We start from the raw sequence: 23939 nt of genomic DNA, 5'->3' as shown, positions 1-23939 counted from the left end.
AAACAGGTCAAACTGAGCATCATGAACAGTGACGCTGATGCAGGCACTGTGCCTCCTTATGGGATGCAGTATGAAGTGCCCAACAATACCTTCTTATAAACTGGCCTAGACTTCCCAAAAGAAAGGAGGTGGCGAGACTTTTGTAGATTAAGAGAATAAAGGGAAACAACACAAAAGGCAATGCTTAAACTAGTTTAAAAGAAAAAGAAAACAAACCACTCCTACACAGCAATATACAACATTCTTGGGTTCAATGGGGGATTTAAATATAGTCTGGATATTACGGTTAATTTTCTTCAGTGTGATAATGGTATTATGATTATGTTGGAGAATGCTGTTCATCACAGATGAATGCTGAAATATTTAGGTCAAGTATCATGTCTATTACTTTCAATGGTTCAAAACCAGTAACACAAACAGACATGAAGCAAAAAAATATTCCACTGGTATTATTCTTTCAACTTCCCTATATGCCTGAATAAAGAGAAAAAAGCTTTTTGATATAAACATTAAGTTTATTTCATCAAAGTCACTATTTTAAAAGTAACTGACACTATCTATATATCTCCTATAAAGCACAGTACAGCTCAGATTCATACACGTGGATGGTGAACAAACCCCACACAGAGAAATAAATATACTTAGTAAAACACACTTTGGAAATGCTTCATGTGCTCATTTTCTAAAGAAGTAGGAAGCACAGAGTATAGCAAAAGGAACTAAGCTTTGACATGGAAACACCTAAATATCCATCAACAGAGGAATGGGTAAAGAAGATGTGGTACATATATACAATGGAATACTACTCAGCCATAAAAAAAGAATGAAATAATGCCATTTGCAGCAACATGATGGACCTAGAGATTATCATACTAAGTGAAATAAATCAGAAAGAGAAAGAAATACCATATGATATCACTTATATGTGGAATCTAAAATATGACACAATTGAACCTATCTACAAAACAGAAACAGACTCACAGACACAGAGAACAGACTTGTGGTTGCCAGGGGGAGGGAAGCTGGAGGAGAGATGGAGTGCGACTTTGGGATTAGAAGATGCAAACTATTACACATAGAACGGACGAACAATAAGGTCCTACTGTATGGCACAGGCAACTGTATTCAATATCCTGTGAAAAACCACAATGGAAAAGAATATGAAAAAGAATATATATAGGGCTTCCTTGGTGGCACAGTGGTTAAGAATCCGCTTGCCAATGCAGGGGACATGGGTTCAAGACCTGGTCTGGGAAGATCATACATGCCGCGGAGCAACTAAGCCCGTGTGCCACAACTACTGAAGCCCGTGCACCTAGAGCCCGTGCTCGGCAACAAGAGAAGCCACCACAATGAGAAACCCGTGCTCCACAACGAAGAGTAGGCCCTGCTCGCCGCAACTAGAGAAAGCCTGCATGCACCAACAAAGACCCAATGCGGCCAAAAACAAATGTAAATAAAATAAATTTTAAAAAAGAATATAGGGCTTCCCTCGTGGTGCAGTGGTTAAGAATCTGCCTGCCAATGCAGGGGACACAGGTTCATGTCCTGGTCCGGGAAGGTCCCACATGCTGTGGAACAAGTCAGTCAGTGAGTGCTCCACAACTATTAAGCCTGCGCTCTAGAGCCCATGAGCCACAACTACTGAAGCCTGCGTGCCTAGAGCCCGTGCTCCGCAACAAGAGAAGCCACTGTAATGAGAAGCCTGCGCACCGCAACGAAGAGTAGCCCCGGCTCGCCACAACTAGAGAAAGCCCGCGCACAGCAACGAAGACCCAATGCAGCCAAAAATAAATAAATAAAATAAATAAATTTTTTAAAAAAGAATATATATATGTATGTATAACTGAATCACTTTGCTGTACAGCAGAAATTAACATAACATTGTAAATCAATGTACTTCAATAAAATAAATTAAAAGAAAAAGGAACTAAGCTTTGGAATCATATAACCTGGGTTATCATCCCATCTCTGATCTTAAGCCCACAGAAACTATTTTGCCATCTAAAAAATGGGGATAAAATCTCTTTGAGTGACTGGGAAGATAACTAAGACCGTGTGGAAAGCACTGGCACTGTGCCTGGCGTACGTTAGGTCTTCATCAAAAGGTACCCTCCATGCACCCTGTCAAGTCTACACTCTATTAACTTCGAGAGAGAACAGGTAACTGCTCCAGATGGCAACAAAGGTCACAATTTAAATATCTACAAGCCCCAGACTAGGAGCTCCTGAAAATTATGATGTTACAAATAATCTATTTAATAAAATAAAATTAAAACCATCTATAAAAAAGTAGAGATTCACAAGTAAAAGACTCAAAGTACAAAAGGGACATTAATTTATTTTAATACTTACATCTTCCAGCGGTGTTATAGATGCACTCTCTCCTCCATAATATGGGTTTCTATCCATGTGAAGAACTTTCTTTCCATTCACTGACATTATACCTGACAGGATACATTCCTACAGGGAAAGCGTAAGTATCTTCAAAGGAAGGAAAATGCTACTGCATGTTTCAAACAGATAATTTTTACAAACCTGTCATTAAACATTCTTTTAGTAATTAATACTTATGTATATGCAATATTTGATGTAATTTTTAAAGACAAAGCCCTAAAACAACCAGGGTTCAAAGTGTGTTCTGTGGCCCCTCTGAGCCCCAAGGTTTAAACTATTTTCATAATAACACTAAGACATTATTCATTTTTTCCCACTGTCTTATACTTGCACTGACAGCACAAGATCAATGGACGAAACAAATTAGGGCGGTGGCTTAACTGCACTAGTCATTATATTCTTCACCACAAGGCACTCATGGTTTAAAACAACAAGGCCAGTTTCACCTAAGACTATCCTCGACGAAGCATTAAAAATCACCTCTGTTAACAACACCCTTGAACACCCATCTTGTAAATATCCTGTGTAGCAAAACAGGAAGTTCACATAAAGCAATTCTGGCTCAAGGAAAGCCTTTTGTGCGACTGATTTGTAAGCTGAGCTAGCTACTTTTTTCATGGATCATCATTTTTTTAAATATATTTATTTTTATTTATTTATTTTTGGCTGCATTGGGTCTTTGTCACTGTGCACGGGCCTCTCATTGTGGTGGCTTCTCTTGTTGCGGAGCACAGGCTCTAGGCATGCGGACTTAAGTAGTTGTGGCACGGGGGCTCAGTAGTTGTGGCTCACGGGCTTAGTTGCTCCGCGGCATGTGGGATCTTCCCGGACCAGGGCTCGAACCCGTGTCCCCTGCATTGGCAGGCGGATTCTTAACCACTGCGCCACCAGGGAAGCCCTATGGATCATCATTTTTAATTGGAAAAATAACTGACAAACTATGATTACTCAGATGTAGGATTTTGGCAAACATTTTCTCAAAAATGAATGTCAAGGAAAATAACCAACAGTATTTGTTGCCAAAAATGAAAAGTCAAAATTTTGAATGAGGGACTTACTTCCCTGGTGGCACAGTGGTTAAGAATACACCTGCCAATACAGAGGACACAGGTTCGATCCCTGGTCCGGGAAGATCCCACATGCCACGGAGCAACTAAGCCCATGTGCCACAACTACTGAGCCTGTGCTCTACAGCCCACGAGCCACAACTACTGAGCCCGTGTGCCACTACTACTGAAGCCCGCACATCTAGAACCCGTGCTCTGCAACAAGAGAAGCCACCGCAATGAGAAGCCGGTGCAGCAAGAGTAGCCCCTGCTCGCCACAACTGGAGAAAGCCCACGCGCAGCAATGAAGACCCAACACAGCCAAATATTAAAAATAAATACAGTGTATTGAAAAAAATTTTTGAATGAAAATTTGAATTTTGGAAAACTTATATCCACCACCATGGGTACATCAGATCCCCAATACTTAAAGGACTTTTCAGACAACATCAGTGATATTAACAAATATGAGCTTTTGATATGGCATAAGAAAATGTGTCAACAATTCAGAAGACCTGCATTACTAAGTAAAACAGTACTTTCCTAAGTGACCAATGAATGATGTTACAAAATCATACAGGAGGTTAAAAGAGAAATTCAAAGTGCAAGCTAGATTAACGGATTTTAATGTAACGGAATAAGAAATGTTCACTGATGTGGTTTCAAATTTCATATTGCAATTAATCTTTAAAAATACCCTGCCACTTGTGTTTAGGTGTAAATTATAAAAGGATACCCACAACAATCTGAAAGGCTATTAAAATACTCCTCCTTTTTCCAACTACACATCTGTCTAAAGCCTGATTTTCTTCATATACTTCAGCTATGACAAAAATTATGAAAGACTGAACACCAATCGGCTATCTTTTAAACTAGATATTAAAGAGATGTGCAGAAAATGTAAAACAATCATACTCTTCTCAGAAATTTTTTTGTTTTGGAAAACACAGTTATACTTCAAAAAATTGTTATTCACGTTAACATGTAATGAGTTTATCACCGTTATCTTTAAGTGAATAAAAACCATTTTTAATTTCTCAGCATTATTTCTAATAGGATAAATACTGACAGATACTCTTACAAGCAAAAGCTCTTCAGGGATCTCAATTTTTAAGAGTGTAAATAGATCCTGAGACCAAGAGTTTGAGAACTAGAGCCCTAAATGAAGCATCCAGGATAACCATTAATCAACTGACAATCAACAGAGGATTATAAACCATCACTCTCAGTAAAAAGGTAAACAAAGCGTGAATATACTAAGACATACCAAATCAAGATGGGGTGGGGGAGCAGTCAAGAAAGTCAATCCAATTAATGGATTAATGAGAAGAAACACAGAGATGGGATATTCATTCACCCAAAACCCTTATACCAGAGTTTAGGTGATAAGAGCTTTATTTTTTTAAATGACAAAGGAAATTCTCTGTAACTTTATAAATCCTAGTGCTTCTCAAATTTATCCAAGACTCCAGACAACAGAGAACAAGCTCATCCCCCTAGAAGCCTGACTCTGAAATCTTTATTTTCAAAAATTCATACATATCTCAAATTCTCCTCCCTAATGTGCTATTCATTTTAGTATTTTAAAAATATTTTAAATTAGTTACTGTCAGGTTCAAATTTTACTCCAAGAGGGTGCATCATTTCTTATTTAGATCAAAAAACATTATGAGCACTCCAGGCCACCTCCAGCCACAACCACTCCTCAGCCCACAGCCACGCTCATGACTTTTAAGAGCAAAGATTTGTTCTACCTGTTTTTGAACTCTGAATAAATGGAATCTTGTAGTATACACTTCTTGTATACACCTTTTAGTCAACATATGTTTACAAGATTCATCCATGTTTTGTTTGCAATAGAAATTTTCTTACTCTTACTGCTATACTCAGGGGTCTCTAAAGTACAGGAGCCAAATCCAGCCTGCAGGCTATATTTGTAAATAAAGTTTTACCAGTAAACACCCATGCCCATTCATTTACATATTGGCTGTTTTCACTGTACCACAGTGGAACTGTAGCTGTGACAAAGACCAAGTGACCTGAAAAACCTGTGGACTTTTACAGGTTTGCCTAGCCCTACCAACAGTGGATCTCAAAGAGAGCTCCTGATTTGATATCACCTGTGAACTTGTTAGAAATGTAAATTCTAAGCAGATTCTGAAACTTTACTTTGCATACACATCACCGGGACAGCTTGCTAAAACAGAACGCAGGGCCCCACCCCCAGAGCTTCTGAGTCAGCAGGTCTGCGGTGGAACCTGAGAATCTGCATTTCTCACCAGTTCCCAGGTGAGAATACTGCTGGTCCAGGACCAGTTTCAAGAACCACTAGTAAAGCAGTGCTGCTCAAACTTTATTAAACACCTGGGGAACTGTAGATTTTGATTCAGTGTATCTGGGGTGAGGGATGTAACCGTCTGCATCTCTAGTAAGTTCTCAGGTGTTGCAGAAGCAGTTGATCCATGGACCACACTGCAGGTAACAAAGCCATAGGAGTCTTTTGAATGAATACTCCGCACAGATATTCCACAACTTATTTATCCATTCTATTACAGGTGAACATTGGGATCGTTTCCAGTTTGGGACTGTTACAAATAATGCTCTATAAACATTCTCAATGTGTCTTTTATGTATGCACTTGTTGGATAGATATCAAGGAGGTACAGATACTGCCAAACAGCTTTCCAAAATGGTTGTACCAATTTCATATGCTGTGTCAGCAGTATATGAAAGTTCCTGTTGTTTCAAATCCTTGCCCAACATTTTGTGTTCTGGCCTTTTAATTTTAGTCATTCTAGTTAGAATGTGGTTTAATTTACATTTCCTGACAAATAATGAGGCTGAGCACTTTTTTACAGTTTACTGATAATTGTAGTATCTTCTTTTGATAAATGCCTATTCATATTATTTGCCCATTTTAAAGTGGGCTTTCTTTTTTTTTACTGCTATATAAAAATTCCTTATATATTCTAGATATTTAAAAGTGCTTTATTGGTTATATATATATATTGCAAATATCTTCATCCATTTCACAGCTTGACTTTTAACTTTCTTAATGAGGTCTTGATAAACAGAACTGAAAGTATTTTAACTGTAAAAATTAACTCCAATATTATCAAAAGCAAATCACTTGCTTTAAAAAAAAATCTAAAGCAGCACTAACCTATGATTCAATATATTATATGAAGAGAATAATATTTACAATCTCAAAAACAGATTATGACATAAACAAAGGAAAACCAAATAGTCACATTTCCAGTCGACAAAAGTAGACTTCACAGTTCAACTTTTGGAAGCAAAATCACAGCAAGCAACTTTGAGTGTTGCACAGCTTCTATATATAACTTTTCATACTCCACTGCAAATAAGCATGACCCACTCACTGGACCATGGCTCCAAAGCAAGCACTGAAGGCTGAGGCCTAATAAAGGACCCAGGAATATAAAGATTCAGCAGTCCAAAGAGCTGATACTAACTACCTTTAAAGGCATCACTTGGAGCAAATATATTAAAAGCTAATTAATAATTTGCAGGTTCACTGATTCTTCGAAACCCATCTATAAAAGATTGCTTTTACAATGCCAAGAGAATACATAGAAGCACAAATGTAATACTTTAAATTTTACTTTACAACATGGGATGAAGTTATTAATTCACTGATAAAACCAATCACATCTGAGTATAGGGTGTATATTAATGATCCCAAAATTTTAGTATCTTCCCAAATTAACAACTCAAAATTAAAATCTACTACTATCTGGTGAATACAGAATAAAAAGCAAAGCACATCAAAGTCAGAGAAAATACTCTACGTGAATTTCCTTTACTCACACTAGACAACCTGGACCATCCATCATCTATGTAAAGAATACTGATAACTTTTACCAGGAAACATATATGAATGAATATTAACCAACACATTAGTTTTAAAACTAACAGATGGGAGTGCTCCACACTTAACTGCAAGCTCACCAACAACTGACCTGAACAGGATAAGGATATACAGACTCACAACCAAAATAACTAAAGCTGTAAAACCATCTTCAGAATCCAAGTTTTTTTGGTGTTTTGTTTGCTATTATGCCTTATTTATTTTTTATTTTTAGGGCTTAGAGCATATTAGGTGCTCAGCATGAATAAGTGAACAAATGCATGCATGCATGCATTAATGATGCACACAGGATGCCTGGCAATCTCAGGTGGGTCTTTCATCCAAACTGAGCTCAGGCCCAGAATCCAAGTTAAGATAACGGCATCTGCCACCCAACTGGCTCTTCATGTTGGCCTACATAAAGAGGTAACCAGATTAAACTAAATGTTTGAAGTTCAGCTGCAGCAAAATTCTAGTCTGTGCAGATGTGTGGGTGTGGTGATGGTCAGGAAGGACCAAGTCAGTGATACTGAGGCTCACTTCCCTTCAGCACCTACACCTAGCGCTAGGTTTGCAATAATCAGAGTAACTAACTCAAACGGACAGCACCTAAACACACTAGGCGAAGTACCTCTTACATAGTGAAGCAGCCTGTATGGTGTTCCCATATATGAACTGTGACGAACCTAAACACAATTGCGAAGGCCACTGGTACTGAACAGTATCCCAGTATCCTGGAAAAGTTAATGCCCACCCCCCCTTCCTACTTAGAGGGCAACTCAGGCTTGGAAGAGAATAGAACCAGAGTACGTTAATATTCTGATGTAAAAAAAAAAAAAAATTCTGATGTAACTTCCAAGTGACCAAACTAAACACTATTAACACTCTAAATCCTCCTGCATTTTAAAGTTCTGGAGTGATTAAAAAAAAAAAAAAGAAAGAAACAGAAAGTAAATGCACACAAAAATGTGATCAGGAAAACAAGGTACCTAATAACTCATCTTAAAGAAAAGTGTCTTTCTACTTATCTAGAAAATGTATTAACTAGAAAACTTTTAAATCATTTAATCTCAGTAGTATGTCTTACAGCAATAACACAATAAAAATGGATGTTAGTTTTCAGCAGAATTAAGTGTTTCTTTAAATGTCTCTGTCCCTCTAATGCATCTCATTAAAAGCTGTCAAAGATAACTTTTCTTGAAATTTGGCTCTAATTAGATCATTCCTGCTCAAAACCCTCTCTCGTTGGCCTAGAAGATAAAATTCAAACTTCTTAACCTACTGTCTTCAGCATCCTTGGTGATATACCTTCTTTCCAACACTGTTTCCATTACACCTCTTCATACCTCTGTTTCACACAAAATAAACTCCCTATCCCTTAAATATATATCCTTTTCTTACTACTGACTTACACTGCTCTCTCTGCCTAGAAAATCATTCCTCCTCATATTCAAAACTTACCAATATTTTTTAAAACTTTCAGTTTTATTGAGATATAATTGACATACAGCACTGTAAAGACTTAAGGTGTACAGTATAATGATTTGATTTACATACAACAATGATTTGATTTACATACCACAGGTTTAGTTAACATCCATCATCTCATATAGATACAACATTAAAGAAATGGAAAAAATACATTTTTCCTTGTGATTTACGCTCTTAACTTTCATTCATAACATACAGCAGTGTTAATTATCTTTATCATGTTGTACATTACATCCCTAGTACTTATTTATCTTATGGCTTAAATTTGTTCCTTTTGATTACCTTCATCTAATACCCCCTTCCCCCTACCCTGCTTATCAATTATTTTTAAAAGCCAACTTCAATAACTCCTTCTTTATGCAGGTTTTTCTGATTCCCCTGTCTGAATTCCCACATGTGTGAATTCCCTTATGGCACTTAGTACTTTCTCATATTAACTCGTATTATAGTTACCCCCACATGAGAAGAAGCTACTCACAGACAGGTGTGTTTGCCTTTTTATTGCCCATAATCGAGCACAACAGTCACAGGTAACTGAAATTGAGTAGGCCATTACTCCAGTAAGTCTTTAATCAAGTACTGTGAGAGGGGACATAAAGGTAACTGCAGGGTATCATGTATGCGAGCCAAACGTTTACCTAGCGGTCTTTCCAACCAAATGTCTCACTACTACCTCGAAATGCTGAAATAATATGTCTGATTTTACTTCTATTCTACTGGACCAGTATGCTTAAGGCTGATTTAAAATACAAACTGCCTACATAGTATTTATACCTTCCAAAAATAAGACATTTGAACACATTGGTCCTATGATCACTACTGCAGTGGACAGAAAGTTGTTTGTCCACAGAACTCTAACAGCAATGGCAAGGATTTTCAAGGAGTAAATATAAAAGGCAATTCAAGATTTTTAAATCAGGTACAAAAACTCCTCTCTGAAGTCACAAAATTTTAATAAAGACAAAGGAGAAAGAGTATGGCTGAGATGTAAAACAATGTTTTAAACAAATACTGCTGAGAATAATCTGGTTAGATATCACTAAAGTGTCCTTTTCGATTCAAAACTCCTTACGAAAATTACCATGTAGCACAAAACAAAACAAAATACTGCTGGGAAGCACAAGCAGCTGTGGAGCTAGTTACCCTTATTTTATTATTTATTACTATTTCTAAGAAGACTCATGAATTTATTGCCAAGCCCAAAGTCAATCAGAAACAGCAAATTAAGTGGTCAGAGGCTGTCGACAGTCACCAGCCTAACCAAAGTAAGCAAAGAGGAAAAAATGAAAAGTAGACGGTAGAACTAACTCCCAAAGCTAAGCAGTCTAAGAGGACTTAATAAGGAGGCCAAAGTTCCTACAAAGCTCCCTAGGTCTCAATGGCTTCATTATGTTATAGCATAACAGTAATTAATCCTCCTGATGTGAAATCTTTGTTACCAAGTACATTAACTACGTTCCTTAGTTTGTTAAAGAAGTTGTGATATCATTCGAAAGGTTTTTATCTAAAAGTTATGGTTGTTTAAAGGGATAGCCCTCAATTCCTTAAAGAACTCAATTATATGAAATATTTCATTTCTCCTAGATAGAATGAAGATTTTGCTCTAGTTTATACTAAACTGTTTTATGCCTTCTTTATCAAAGTTACTATCAATATTTGTGCACTATTATGACCTTATTTTAGATGTAACAATCGATACAAAACAGTGACAACATTAGGCAACACAGAGGAACCCCAACACTTCCTTACACTTTATATTAAAAGTAACAATCGCACTAAAAAATGCACTGACACACAGGCATCATGCAGTATTTGGTACCCACAACTGATAGTACACACCTGTTTTTAGGTTCTTAAATCTCAGGCACTAAATATTTATAAGTTAAAAATTAAGAAAAGTAGGGCTTCCCTGGTGGCGCAGTGGTTCAGAGTCCGCCTGCCGATGCAGGGGATACGGGTTCGTGCCCCGGTCCGGCAAGATCCCACATGCCGCAGAACAACTAAGCCCGTGCGCCACAACTACTGGGCCTGCGCTCTAGAGCCCGCGAGCCACATCTACTGAAGCCCACGTGCCACAACTACTGAAGCCCGTGCGCCGCAACGAGAAGCCACCGCAATGAGAAGCCCGCACACCGCAAGGAAGAGGAGCCCCGCCCCGCCACAACTAGAGAAAGCCGGCGTGCAGCAACGAAGACGCAATGCAGCCAAAAATAAATAAAATAATAAATGACAGCAGAAATTGACCTGATTGCTAGTTAAGTATGCATCTATCATTCACCAAAAAGGTCACAATTGATCCAAATGAAAATTTAAATAAGGTGCATTATCTTAACTTGGTTGTTATGCTATAAGACTGTGCCCTCTTTGAGACAAAGTGATACTTCTGAACTAGGTATATAGAAACCTGCATGAGAAAGGATTTGCACTTATTTGTCCGTGTTTAACTGCCCTAATCAAGAGCAAATCTGAAAGACCAGCAATAACCGTAGAAAAACAGTGGAACTAACTAGCTCTTACAATATGCTGGCAACAACAGTGCCCATTCCACTGGGCAAAATCCACCACAAGCTAATAAGCTCAGCTCAGAATCCCAATTAAGCACTTAGAAAATGAAAAAAACCACCCTGCAGTGGGTAGGCTATTCATTTAGGCATCCAACAGCCTTCCAACTCACCAGTAAAAAAGACATTCAACCCAATACCTCACATTCAAAGTGACTAAATCGCTTTCTAGGTAAGCAATCTCATCTATTCGGTACTATTTCCTAGCCAGTCCCATTTCTTTTTCTGGACTGTTGAAACATAATGAAGCATTCAGAAATGAGTATTATCCAACAATCACCATAAATCACCATAACTAAAAATGACAAAACAAAAATCACCATAACTAAAAATGACATGCCAGAAAAGTGCCATTCTAGTCCCCAACCATCTTTTCCTAAAAAACTGGCCAAATGCAAGTATGACAGTTTTTTCTTGTCCAGAGAAATCTAAAATAGTTACTTTGGAGTGTTAGCTGAAAAAAATGTTAATTCAATCTTGAGAGGTTACAATGCATTTCAACAAATTTGTAGTGGTTTACATTAAATGACTCTGGACTTTGAGATCAGTTTATATGGGATACACAAGATCAAAATCAGTATTCATCTTTTAAAACAAAGCAGTCCAATGTCAGAATTTCAAATTTCCAAAAAACTTTTGATAACGGAAACGGTCCTCTCTTCAAATGGAATTCTTTTGCAAGATGAATAGTCTTCATTTTCTTTTAAAAGCACAAAAAGAAGTAAAACATCTGCCTGTATTATTTTCAGAATATTATCTGAAGTTCTCTAAGCAGACAGCCAGGAAAATAAATTTACCATGGTATTACGCACACCATGCAGTAATAGAGAACCTGGCCTCTAGCACCCCATCACCAACCTCTTTTTCAGGGGAAAGCCTCCAGAAGAGACAATGTAGGTAAGGACAGACCACACAAGAGGAAAAGATGGCAAAGGCCAGGTGAGAAAGGACTCGACAAATTTTGAGAAAACTCATTTCCAATTCTACAGTTGCTCAAGTGGGATGGGAGGGTGGTTAAAAGGAAAGGATAATGCTTCTCACCTGGAGTGGGGGAGGAGGATAAGAAATATAATTTTCTCCAAAAATATAAGCTCATTGAACTTAATTACCTACCAAACAGTGATTATCCAGTGACTCGTCACCGACACTGACTAGCAGTAGAGGCTGAAGTCTAAGTAGGAAATGCCACTGTGATTGGCCTCCACCCTCCCCCACTCCGCCGGCTGCTTTTCTGTTTCCAATAGCGAGAGGCCATCAACCCGTAAGGGAGACGCATCAATACACCAATCCGGGCTTTTCCGGCCTCTGCTGCAGCAGAGGGGACTCTCGTTTCCCACCTACTCTTACTCGGCCGTCACGACCCGCCCAGGCACCTGCCGGACCGGGCTTTCCATTCCCCGGTGTCTCCTCCCTGTCCAGATGCGCCGCCCGGCCCGCAGGCCCCGCTGCAGGCCTGACCCGCCTCCGCTCCAGAGCGCAGCCCGAGACGGCGGCGGAAACCGGCCCCACCCGGAGACCCTCGGAGGAGACCCTCGGACTCGAGGCGCGGCGCGGCCCGCGGGGATGGGGAAAAGGGGGCTGGGCAGAGAGTGCGGCCGCCCCCCTCCCGACCCTGGACCCCGGCCCCGGGACCCCCGCCCCTCCCCGCCAGGCCTCACCGTCAGGCCGGTGCCCAGCACGATCACGTCGTACTCCTCATTCATGGCGGGGCCGGGCGCGGACGGAAGCCCAGAGAAAAGAAAAGGCGCAGTACTCTAGGGGTCAGGAGCTAGGCGGCCACCCTGAGGAGGCGGAGGAAGCGCTCAGGCCGGGCCCGGGCACAAGGTAAAAGGGAAGCGGGAGCAGAGGGAAAACGGAGCTGGCGAGGAGGGAGCCGGCCGCCACCTCAGACGGAAAGAGAAGAGCGGGGCGGTGAGGGAAGGGAGGGCAAGGAGGGAGAGAAGGAGAGGCGGGCGGCGACCGGGGCCTCTACAGCCCGGAAGGGGCTTAGAGGAGGCCGTCGATCACGCCCTTCCCGCTCGCTCATTGGCTAGATCCCCGTCGCCCGCCCAACCTTCTTCTTTTCCTACCTCTCGCGAGAAAAGGGCGGGCCGTGCCCCTTGTGAATTCCGGCTCTCCACGCGGCGCGCTGCCACCGTGGTTGGGGGCGGAGGCGGTCGCGCGCTGGCCCCCGAAGGCAGGGGCGGGAGCGTGCTTGCGGCCGGGGGTCAGCTGTCCAGTTCGTTACTCCCGCCGCCCAGCGGGAGCCTTGCTGCCGCCCTTGGACTTTGTGCCAGGACAGCGGGCGGCCGCCCCGGGCCCCGCAGACCCGGAGCTGACGCCATGTGGCCTGACCCTGGCTGCGGCTCAGCCCCCTGCGCCCCTACGGCGCGCCTAGGCTGGTCTTTTGCAACTTCTCTTGCTTTTCTTTCTATCCTGCCTCCCTTTCCTGAAGGAAAAAGGACCCAACATATTTTAAGGAATTCAGAAGTCACCGTTTTCTCTTACTTCCCGCCCTATGTCGTCCTTGCTGTATGCATTGCCCCTTGTGCAGCCTTAGGAAATTTAGAAGAATTTTAAAAAACGAAAAACGAACAAAAAACCTTCCGTTTAAAAAGTAACCCTTCGCATAAAGGGGAAGGCCAGATTTGATTGGAAGCAGGTCTGCGCCTACTGAGGGCTATAACTTAAACGAGCTGTAAAAATAGCTGACCAGTATGTGCATCGGTTTACGCCATGAGTGTAGCAGAAAAGAGTCCCTGTTTGCCTTCCATTCCCTCTACCCGTGACCGCCCAGCCCTCCAAACACACACACACCTTTTTTTTAGGATTGTATTTGGCATCTCCAGCTCTGGGTGAGGTGTAAGCAGTGGCTTGTGTTCTCAACCAGAGAGTAGACCCTATACAGGCCTTCTAGAAAAGTCATTTTCCTAAAGGCCTTGACAACCTGTGTTTTCAGCCTGTGACAGGTCTGCGTACTCAGCAGACAAGAGTTGGTATTTCCTTCAAGATTTACTCTCAAACATAGCTGGATAAGTGTTATTATGAATAGCATAATAGCATAAAGTAAACCTTGGTAGACGGATCTGCCTTCCTTTATGTTTAAATCACTCTGATTCAGGAAAGAATGTAACAATTTTTTACAATGTTTCTTCACCCCTAACTAGAGGTTAAGAAGGTGTATTATATTGGACGATGGACTTTTTTGGGGGGGGTGGGGGGGAGGGAGAAGAAAGCTGCTTAAATTTACAATCTTTTTTTTTTTAAGATGTTTTTGATGTGGACCATTTTTACAGTCTTTATTGAATTTGTTACAATATTGCTTCTGTTTTATGTTTTGGGTTTTTAGCCAGGAGGCATGCGGGATCTTAGCTCCCCCACCAGGGATTGCACCCCCTAGTTAGAAGGTGAAGTCCCAACCACTGGGCCACCAGGGAAGTCCCTACATTCAATCTTAATTGGATTTGTATACATTAGTGACCAAATGAATTTTTACAAGTAGACAAAAATCAAGTGCAAAGTTACTAGACTACTGAACAGATTGTGTAACAGTGTAACTGACTTTTCTTTGGCTAAACAGGTGATGCCTTAAGAAAGTCCTGCTGTTACCCTCTAAGTAGTCAGGTGTCATGTGTATCTAACATGTTTACAACAGGAATTTATTTCTTACAGTTCTGGAGTCTAGGAAGTACAGGGTCAAGTTGTGTCTGGTGAGGACCAGTTGCCTGGTTCACCCTGTCTTTTCACTGTGTCCTTATATGGCGGAAGGGACAAGGGATCTCTCTGGGGCTGCTTTTATAATGTTACCTATGTTTTTTTTTGTTTGTTTTTTTTGGTTTTTTTTTGTGGTACGCGGGCCTCTCACTGCTGTGGCCTCTCCCGCCGCGGAGCACAGGCCCCGGACACGCAGGCCCAGCAGCCATGGCCCACGGGCCCAGCCGCTCCGCGGCACGTGGGATCCTCCCGGACCGGGGCACGAACCCGTGTCCCCTGCATCGGCAGGCGGACCCTCAACCACTGCGCCACCGGGGAAGCCCCCCTATGTTTTTAAACTGACCGAAAATATTGACTCTTTTTTTTTTAACTAGAACTTTTTTCACATATTGCCATCAGCCTCTGAATGTTGAAGAAGCTTTTAAGCATATCAGCTGAATTACGTTGCCATGTCTTAAGTGAAGGATAGTTCATCAATACCCACATGGAATTACTGAAAAACTTAAAGGTATTGGATAAGAGAACAGAATTTAAGGTTAATAAGGCTCCTCCGTCTGATCCCTTACACTCAAGTTTAGTTTTGTTGGCAGATAAGTCCTATGGCCCTGCAGAAGAAAAAAAAAAAAAAAAAAAAAACTAATCTTCAACAGATTGAGCCCATCCAGATTCCACCCCACCTATTCCAGTTGCCAAGGAATTTGGCAGACAACAAATACTGTTTATGGTGCAGTGGCTTAAAAGCCACTAATTGGTTCAGTGTATCAAAGGCCACAGATGGCAGTTCCTGATAGAGTGTGAAACCTTAGGTTGGGGGAAGTAGGTTGGTGGAGAGGAGTAGAAAACACCATCAACCTTGAAAATGTTTCAAATCTTTACACAAAGCAAGAGGAGTCAAGAGACAGTCTTATTTATACTTGGCACTAGGGAATAATTGTTTGCTGATCTGTTTCTCTGCCTGCACTTCACAAAGGAAGAGACAAGAGTCCAAGGAAAAGAAAATTAGAGTGAACCTTAGTCCAGGCTGTCTTTCTCTGTCCAAAACCACAACAGTTTCTCAACCAGTATTCCCCCTCCTGGGTGTTCTGACCATTATCTTCTTAAAATTTGAATCAGAGCATGTTCATGCTTCTGCCTGTGTTTTGCACTTAGAGTAAAATGCAAATTCTTGAATAGGGCCTAAAAAGTATTGTTTAATCTGCCTTTTCTCCCTCTCCCGCTCCATCTTGCCATACTTCTGGCTCACTACACTCCAAACACACTAGTCTTTCAGTTCCTAGAATCTGGTGGAGCTTTTAACCAATCAAGGGCCTTGCACTCTTGGCAGTCCTGTGGCTACCCACCCTCACTTCCCCTCCTGCACCTCTTCTCACAGCTAGTTCTCTCCACTTCCTTAAGTTTCAGCTTAAAACCTGACCACTTTATCTAAAGTGGGTTCCCCTCAATTTTTATTCTCCATCAGCCCCTTGCTTACTTCTTTCATTCCTTTTTTTAAAATAAATTGGTGATCATTTGCTTGTTTTTTGTCTGCCTGTGGATCAGAATGTAAACTCTCTGAGTCCTGCTGAGTCCCTGGCAGGTGATGAGTAAATATCTGATGAATGAATAAGAGACCTGGAAGTTGATCCCTAGATCTACAAGGACTAAATGTGATGAAATAGGTACCAGCTCCTCTTGGTACTTTTGAAAAGCACAGCTTTTCTTATAGCAGAGGATACTAAAGTTCATATTTTAGAGGCTCTTAAAGGTAGGAATTGGCAAAACATAAATCTTTTTAAAATCAGGATGGCTAATGCTGAAGATAAAATATGATAGGATCTAGAAAAAATTTTAATGAATTTCCAAAAATATATATTTTCTAGTTTATGATAGGTCATTTACTCCCCCATCCCAACCCCCAAACTCTTCATCTGTCCGTGGTCTCCATCTCAGCAGTGACTGGCTCCACCCTGGGCCCAAACCAGAATTCTAGGTATCGTCCTGATTCTGTCTTCTTTCTCTCCTTCCACATATATTCCTGTTTTCTTTTGCTGTGTAACAAACCACCCTAAAACTTAGTGGCTTTAAAACAAACAAACCAACAAACGTAGTGGCTTAAAACAACAGTGTACTATTACCTCTTATGGTTCTGTGGGTTGAATGGGCTCAGACGCGTGGGAATTGCTTGGGCCTGGGGCTGGGGCTGGGGTCATCTGAAGGCTCTAGTGATCTGGACGTCCAAGATGGCACCCACATGGCTGACAGTTGTTGCCACTGTTGGCTGGGAGCTTAGCTGGGGCTGTCAACAAGAGCAGCTATATATGTGTGACTTCTCCATTTGGCGTATACTTCTCAAAGTATGGCAGTTGTGTTCCAATAGTAGAAATTCCAAGAAGCAAGAAATCAAAAATAGAAGCTGCAGGCCTCTTAAGGCCCAGAACCTGCCACAGTGTCCCTTGTGCCATATTCTTTTGTCAAAGCAGTTACAGAGCACACCCAAGTTCAAAAGGAGGAGCTATAGAACCCAGCTATCAGTGGAAACAGTGCCAATGAATCTGTAGCCGCCTTTAATTGGCCACAATGCCCCATTATGTTCTGGCCATTCCACCTCATAAAAAGCCTTCCAGTCCCTTCTCTTCATCCTCACGGCCACTACCCTAGTACCGGCCACCATCAAATTCTCTCCTAGATCATTGCAAAAGCTTCCTTCTGTTTAGTGGTCTCTATATTATAGCCCAAATGATCTTCATAGAAAGTGACTGAGTTGACCATGACTTTAAAGTCTTTCATGGGTCTCCATTGCTCTTAGCATAAAGTTCAAACACCTGGTCATTTCCTAAGAGGAGCCTGAATGATCTGCCTCAATTACCTAGTCAAACAAATCCTCACCCCAGCCCTCCTCCACCGTATTTTCTAATCCATTGCTGTATTCGTCAGTTTCCAGTCACAAAATCAGAGCCGCTCTAGGTATTTTAAACAGAGGCAGCAAAATATATGGAATTGGTTTCAAAACTTGTAAGGGCTGGAGGGGCAAAAAAGGTGACCCAGAAGTGAGGAAGTGCCTGGGTACTAGGCTGGAGCAGAAGGGGAGTGTGTTACCCAATGCTCATGATTGCTGGGCTGCTCAGGCTGACCCACTGCCGGTACTACCACTGCAGGGCTACTTTGCCACCACTGCCCCAGGAGCCCAGGAGTGCCCCCCCACTCGCTGATGCTACTGCTGCCCCCTCCCCCAGATGCTACAAGGGCAGAGAACATGGCTCCTCCCTGCCTCCTGCCTCCAGTCTCCTACCAGCGCTTCCCCTCGGCAGCACCTCCCCAGAATCTCCAGAAGCGAGTTGGCAGAGGGATCTGGTTGGTGTACTCTGCTGACTCAGCCTCCTGCAACATAGAGAAAAGCAGGCATGGAGCCGGGAGCCAACAGACAGCTGATCAGAGAGCTAAATGCTTTTGCGTTCCGTGAACTCACCAGGCTCTTTCCCTTCTATTTTTTGTTTGTTTGGCGGCACCGTGCCATGCGGCATGCGGGATCTTAATTCCCCAACCAGGGATTGAACCCTCATCCCCTGCAGTGGAAGCGTGGAGTCTTAACCGCTGGACTGCCAGGGAAGTCCCCTCTTTCCCTTCTGAACATACTTTTCCCTCTATCTGAAATGTTCTTTCCTTCTCCTTCTACTTGACCTTGCTTTCTCCTGCTTGTTAGAATTCTCAGTGCAGATGTCACCTGTTCCAGGAATCCTTTCTTAATGCCCAGTCGGGATTAAACTCCTCTATTCTGGGCTACACGGTTCTACCAACCCTCTCTTGACACTTGTCACCTGAGTGTTTACTGCTCTGTAGTCTTACTAAGTTGTATTCCTCTCAAGGGTAGAACGCTCCCTTTTCATCCTTTTGTTCCTTACCACCTAAATCATAGTAGGCAGTAAATAAATATTTAATGCAAGGCTCAGAATCTGGAGGATAATTATAATGGCCTCTCAATGGTCTGTGAGCCCTCAGATTTATATGCAAAATATAGTGCTTATGTGAATTTTTCCAGAGAGAGGATCCACCATCAGATTCCCAAAGGGGTCAATGACTCCTAAATGTTTAAGAAACTGTATGTATGGATAACAGAGTGAACTCACAATATTCCTAAAATGTAGAGAAAAATGTAACTGCCAGGAAGAAACTGAGTATCAAAGACCATTTCAGTGTCTTAGCCTCCATCACTTTTATTGAATTCTTGTATACAGAGAAATAAAATCAGTACCAAGACTGATGATGTACATGGAAATACAAAATAATATGCAAAATAGAAATCATTAGCAAGTGTAATTATTAGCAGCTCTGCAGAGATGCTTTTTATATGGACTGGGAGTTGGTGGAACTGGGTGGGGCTCAGGTGTGGTGGCAGGACAGGTAAGCCAGGTGTCCTGATTCCCAGAAGAATCACAGGCACAGGGCAGGCATGTTCCAGACCCCTTTGCCCTTCAGGAAGATTCAGCTCACTCTAGCACCTAAGTGTAGAGACCTCGTGGGATGAAGAAGTAATGACAATTAACTATTTCATTTCACATATTTGTTCCATCCTGAAAGACTAGACAGACCTCTAAGCTGCCCAAGCCTTAATGTTGCTTAGGTCATTTTAAAACCATTCACTTGGGGACTTCCCTGGTGGCGCAGTGGTTAAGAATCCGCCTGGCAATGCAGGGGACACAGGTTCGAGCCCTGGTCCGGGAAGATCCCACATGCCGCGGAGCAACTAAGCCCGTGTGCCACAACTACTGAGCCTGCACTCTAGAGCCCGCGAGCCACAACTACTGAAGCCCATGCGCCTAGAGCCCGTGCTCCACAACAAGAGAAGCCACCGTGATGAGAGGCCCGCGCACTGCAATGAAGAGTAGCCCCCGCTCACCACAACTAGAGAAAGCCCACGTGCAGCAACGAAGACCCAACGCAGCCCTAAATAAATAAATAAATAAATTTATTTATTTTTTAAAAAACCATTCAGGGCTTCCCTGGTGGCGCAGTGGTTGAGAGTCTGCCTGCCGATGCAGGGGACACGGGTTCGTGCCCCGGTCTGGGAAGATCCCACATGCTGCAGAGCGGCTGAGCCCGTGAGCCATGGCCGCTGAGCCTGCGCGTCCGGAGCCTGTGTTCCACAACGGGAGAGGCCACAGCAGTGAGAGGCCCGCGTACCGCAAAAAAAAAAAACCAAAAAAAACCCATTCACTTGAATGTTTCTTGTATTAACTTAAGTTACTTTGGTTTCAAATAACAAAAACCATGTCAAGCTATCGTTAGAATAAAAGGAGAATATATTATAAGGATAAAGGGGCAAAAATATAGTCAGGGTTTTGGAAGGAACAGGAATCAGGAACTGGAAGGTTGTCTCAGAGCTCAGCGGCCCTCTGTCCGGCTTCTCCGCTGGCCTCTCCCTGTGGGTCCACTCTGCTTCCCTTGGAAGAAGAAGGGAGATGGCGGTGGGCAGCCCCACTCACCTGAGTTACCCAATGCCTGTTCAGGGGCTCACCTGGAGCAAGGTTTCTCAGCCACACACTGCCGACACTTAGGCAGGTAATTTGTGGTGGGGACAATCCTGTGCATTGCAGTGTGTTTAGCAGCATCCCTGGCCTCTACCCACTGGATGCCAGCATCCCCCAACCCCCATCCCAGCTGTGACAATCAAAATGTCTCCAGATATTGTCAGTGTCCCCCGGGGGTCGGGGGGGGTGGCAAAAATCAATGCGGGTGAGAACCTCTAAACCAGACTATCTAGTTTTTCATAATTCAGCATCAAATTTCCAGAAGAGAGAATTGGATTGGCCCAGCTCAAGTCTGCGTCCAATTTGACCCAATTAACTATAGCCAGGGCATAGGGTCACATGGCAGAAATATGGCTGCCAGGAGTCCACCCCTGTGGGAGGGGTGTTCCATTCCCAGAAAAGAGGGATGGACAGATATTCTAGGAGGTGTCCATTACATTTCCCTAACCCTAGTGAGGTGTTCTAGCCTGACTCTGTACTATATTTGTATGTGGTTTAGGGGAAATTTTTCTCAGAGATATATTTATGATATCTATATACCTTTAATGTTTAACCCCCAATCTTCCACTAGAAGGCCTTTGAAATAAAAATATCTAATTGTTTTCATTTATTTCTTCAATAATTATCTACTATGTCTCCTCTGTGGCAGGTGCTGTGCTAGGCCTTACTGAGCTTAGATTAGGTCCTGTCTACACAGAGGTTATATTTTAATTCCAGACTAATTTAATGGTTATAATAGTACAGTTCTACTTTGGATTAGCATTGCTTTCATTTTCAAAGCCATTTAACCTTTGATATCTAATTACTATTTTTAATGTTAACGTTTTAAAATTAATTCTCTTCTTTATACCACTGTGGGCCTGTCTGCCTGTCAGATAGGAACGCTGGACTTGGTCTTCTTGCCAGCAGTTGGTGAACAGACGCAAGAAGTGTTTTACTGGAATAGTCACAGTTTGACCACTGACTCTCAGATGCCCATGGCACTGGGAAAAAATTCCAAGGTCAGTCTTGACTCCTACCAGAAAAAAAAGATAACAAAGTGTTAGGAAGAACATCTTGTCTTTTCTCCGATAACAGAAAAATTAATTATTGGGTTAGCTGGCAAATAAGGATCCACTATGCAGTGATGGCTATATAGAATCACTCTGTTAGATTAAAAACGAGCTAGGCTTGGGGCTTCCCTGGTGGCACAGTGGTTAAGAATCCGCCTGCCAATGCAGGGGACATGGGTTCGAGCCCTGGTCCGGGAAGATCCCACATGCCACAGAGCAACTAAGCCCGTGTGCCACAACTGAGCCTGCACTCTACAGCCCACAAGCCACAACTACTGAGTCTGCATGCTACAACTACTGAATCCCACACGCCTAGAGCCCGTGCTCCACAACGAGAAGCCACCACAATGAGAAGCCCACGCACCGCAACGAAGAGTAGCCCCCGCTCGCTGCAACAAGAGAAAGCCCGCGCGCAGCAACAAAGACCCAACGCAGCCAAAAAAAAAAAAAAAGAAAACGAGCTAGGCTTACAGCTACTAATCTCTTCCCACCTCCCCAAACAGTGTGCTGCTCCTCCAGTCCCTTATAATCTACATCAGCATCTCCCAGTGAGCTCAAGATGCTTTTCCTGGAGAGAGTTCCAGGGTCATATAAGTTGAAGTGTTGCCTTTTATACCCTCTTTCGGGAGAGCCACAATGAGGATGTAAGGGCTCTAAGGAGTTCTCACTGCCATAGCCATTTAGGAGAGAAATCGGCAGTATTTAATAAATTTAACATGCGTACACCCTATATCCCATCTCCCTACTCCTGGGTATGTATCAAAAAATCAGTTTTCTGGTGTGTCAAAAGATGTGTTAAAATGTTCATCGGATAACATGTAGAAGCAAAGAGTTGGAGGTAACCTTCCTGCAGCAATCAGAAGGATTAATCTACAATGTAGCCAAGTGAGGGAGGCTGAAAACAGAATGGGATTCCCAGCACAATGCCATTATTGTAAAACTGTAAATCACATGCATCTTATACATTGTTCAAAATATACTTATGTTTAAATACTTATGTTAAGTTGAATTGCAATGGCACTCATTAGAGAGCAGGTGCACGTATGGGATGTCATTGCGTCCAAGCTCGTACTGCTTGCCACTCAAGCCCATAAACAGAGAGACGAGGTTTTGGGGCAAGGAATAGCGACTTTATTTGGAAATCCAGCTGACAGAGAAGATGGTGGACTCGTGTCCCAAAGAGCCATCTTACCCGAGTTAGAATTCGTTCAGACTTCTTTAATGCTAAAAGGGGAGGGGAGGTGACTGGTTGCTGCAAACCTCTTGGTGCCAGAATCCTTTGTTCTTGCAGCTGTCCATGTAGGTCTGGTCACATTGTTCCTATAAACCTCCACCAAGACAACTGTTATTCTCTGTTCTGCAACTTTTTATCTCTACATGAAAAGAAAAGTGTTATACCTTTAAAGGTCAAAGCCTTGAGAATGAGCTACCCCATAAATTTCAGGCTATAGGCAACATTCTTTTACAAAAGGTGCAGAGCCAGCATGACTAAGCACAGGCAACAGAGCCCAAAAGTTAGAGCTAAAGGAACAGATCCAATATGGAGTCAGGTTTGTTCTTCTCTGTTACAGGGGAGCGGAGGCGGTGGGGGGCACAATAATAAAATAAAAGAAGGAACATGAGATGCCGTTTCGCAGACCGAACACATGCCTTTAATCTGACTCCTTCCTCAAAGTCTGCTAAAATGGCAATAAGGGAATAAAAAAGGATGTAAACCCGTGAGTTCAAAGAGAATAGAAAAGGAGATCAGTGGTTGAGAGAAGCTGATGGAATTTTTGAAAGATCGGAAGCAGATGGTCAAGTCTAACTGACTTAACAGACCAGAGGAAGCCAAAACTTCAGAGCCTGCACAGAGGTAAGGCGTTAAGAAGCAAATGCATTCAAGCTAGAAGACCCCAGAAAACCAGAAGTTAGGTGGAACCTCAAAGGCCAGGCCGTGCACAGGGGTGAAAACAGAACTGGCTGGAGGTACGGAAAAGGAGTAGTGGGTTCCTGGATCCCTCCTTATCCCCCCGCCCCAACAAAGGCAGGCAGTTGAGTCAGCAAGGTCCTGATTCTGACGCACTAGACACACAGAGAAAAAACACTCCACAGTTGAACAAATGGGATTCGCCCGGCCCGGTGCTCATAGTGGGGGAAGCAGGAGGTACATGGGAAATCTCTGCACTCAGTTTTGCTGTGAACCTGAAACCGCTCTAAAAACTAAAGTGTAGGAACAAAATAATAATCATAATAAATAGTTTTAAAATGCTTTGGGATAGATTCTCATTTTAAGAAAATAAATTGTGTAAAAAAAAAAAAAAAAAAAGAAAGAAAATAAAATA

At 42.3% G+C, this 23939-nt stretch overlaps 1 protein-coding gene across 1 annotated transcript in view; it reads right to left on the bottom strand.

Annotated features, from left to right (window-relative positions):
• GDI2 (GDP dissociation inhibitor 2) overlaps positions 1-13351 on the bottom strand; it is a 47171-nt gene extending 33820 nt beyond the window's left edge. Inside the window, exons 1-2 of the mRNA XM_082619801.1 lie at positions 13025-13351; positions 2356-2463 (exon numbers count right to left, since the gene is read on the bottom strand). Of these exons, the coding sequence (XP_082475927.1) occupies positions 2356-2463; positions 13025-13069 (153 nt within the window). The 5' untranslated portion in view covers positions 13070-13351. The remainder of the gene's footprint in view (positions 1-2355; positions 2464-13024) is intronic.
• Positions 13352-23939: the final 10588 nt, after the last annotated feature.

This window comes from Mesoplodon mirus, assembly GCF_964341445.2.
Source record: "Mesoplodon mirus genome assembly, chromosome: 4".
Taxonomy (NCBI): domain Eukaryota; kingdom Metazoa; phylum Chordata; class Mammalia; order Artiodactyla; family Ziphiidae; genus Mesoplodon; species Mesoplodon mirus.
Note: the sequence above shows the minus strand (reverse complement) of the source record. Positions and strands in the feature narration are given on the sequence as shown.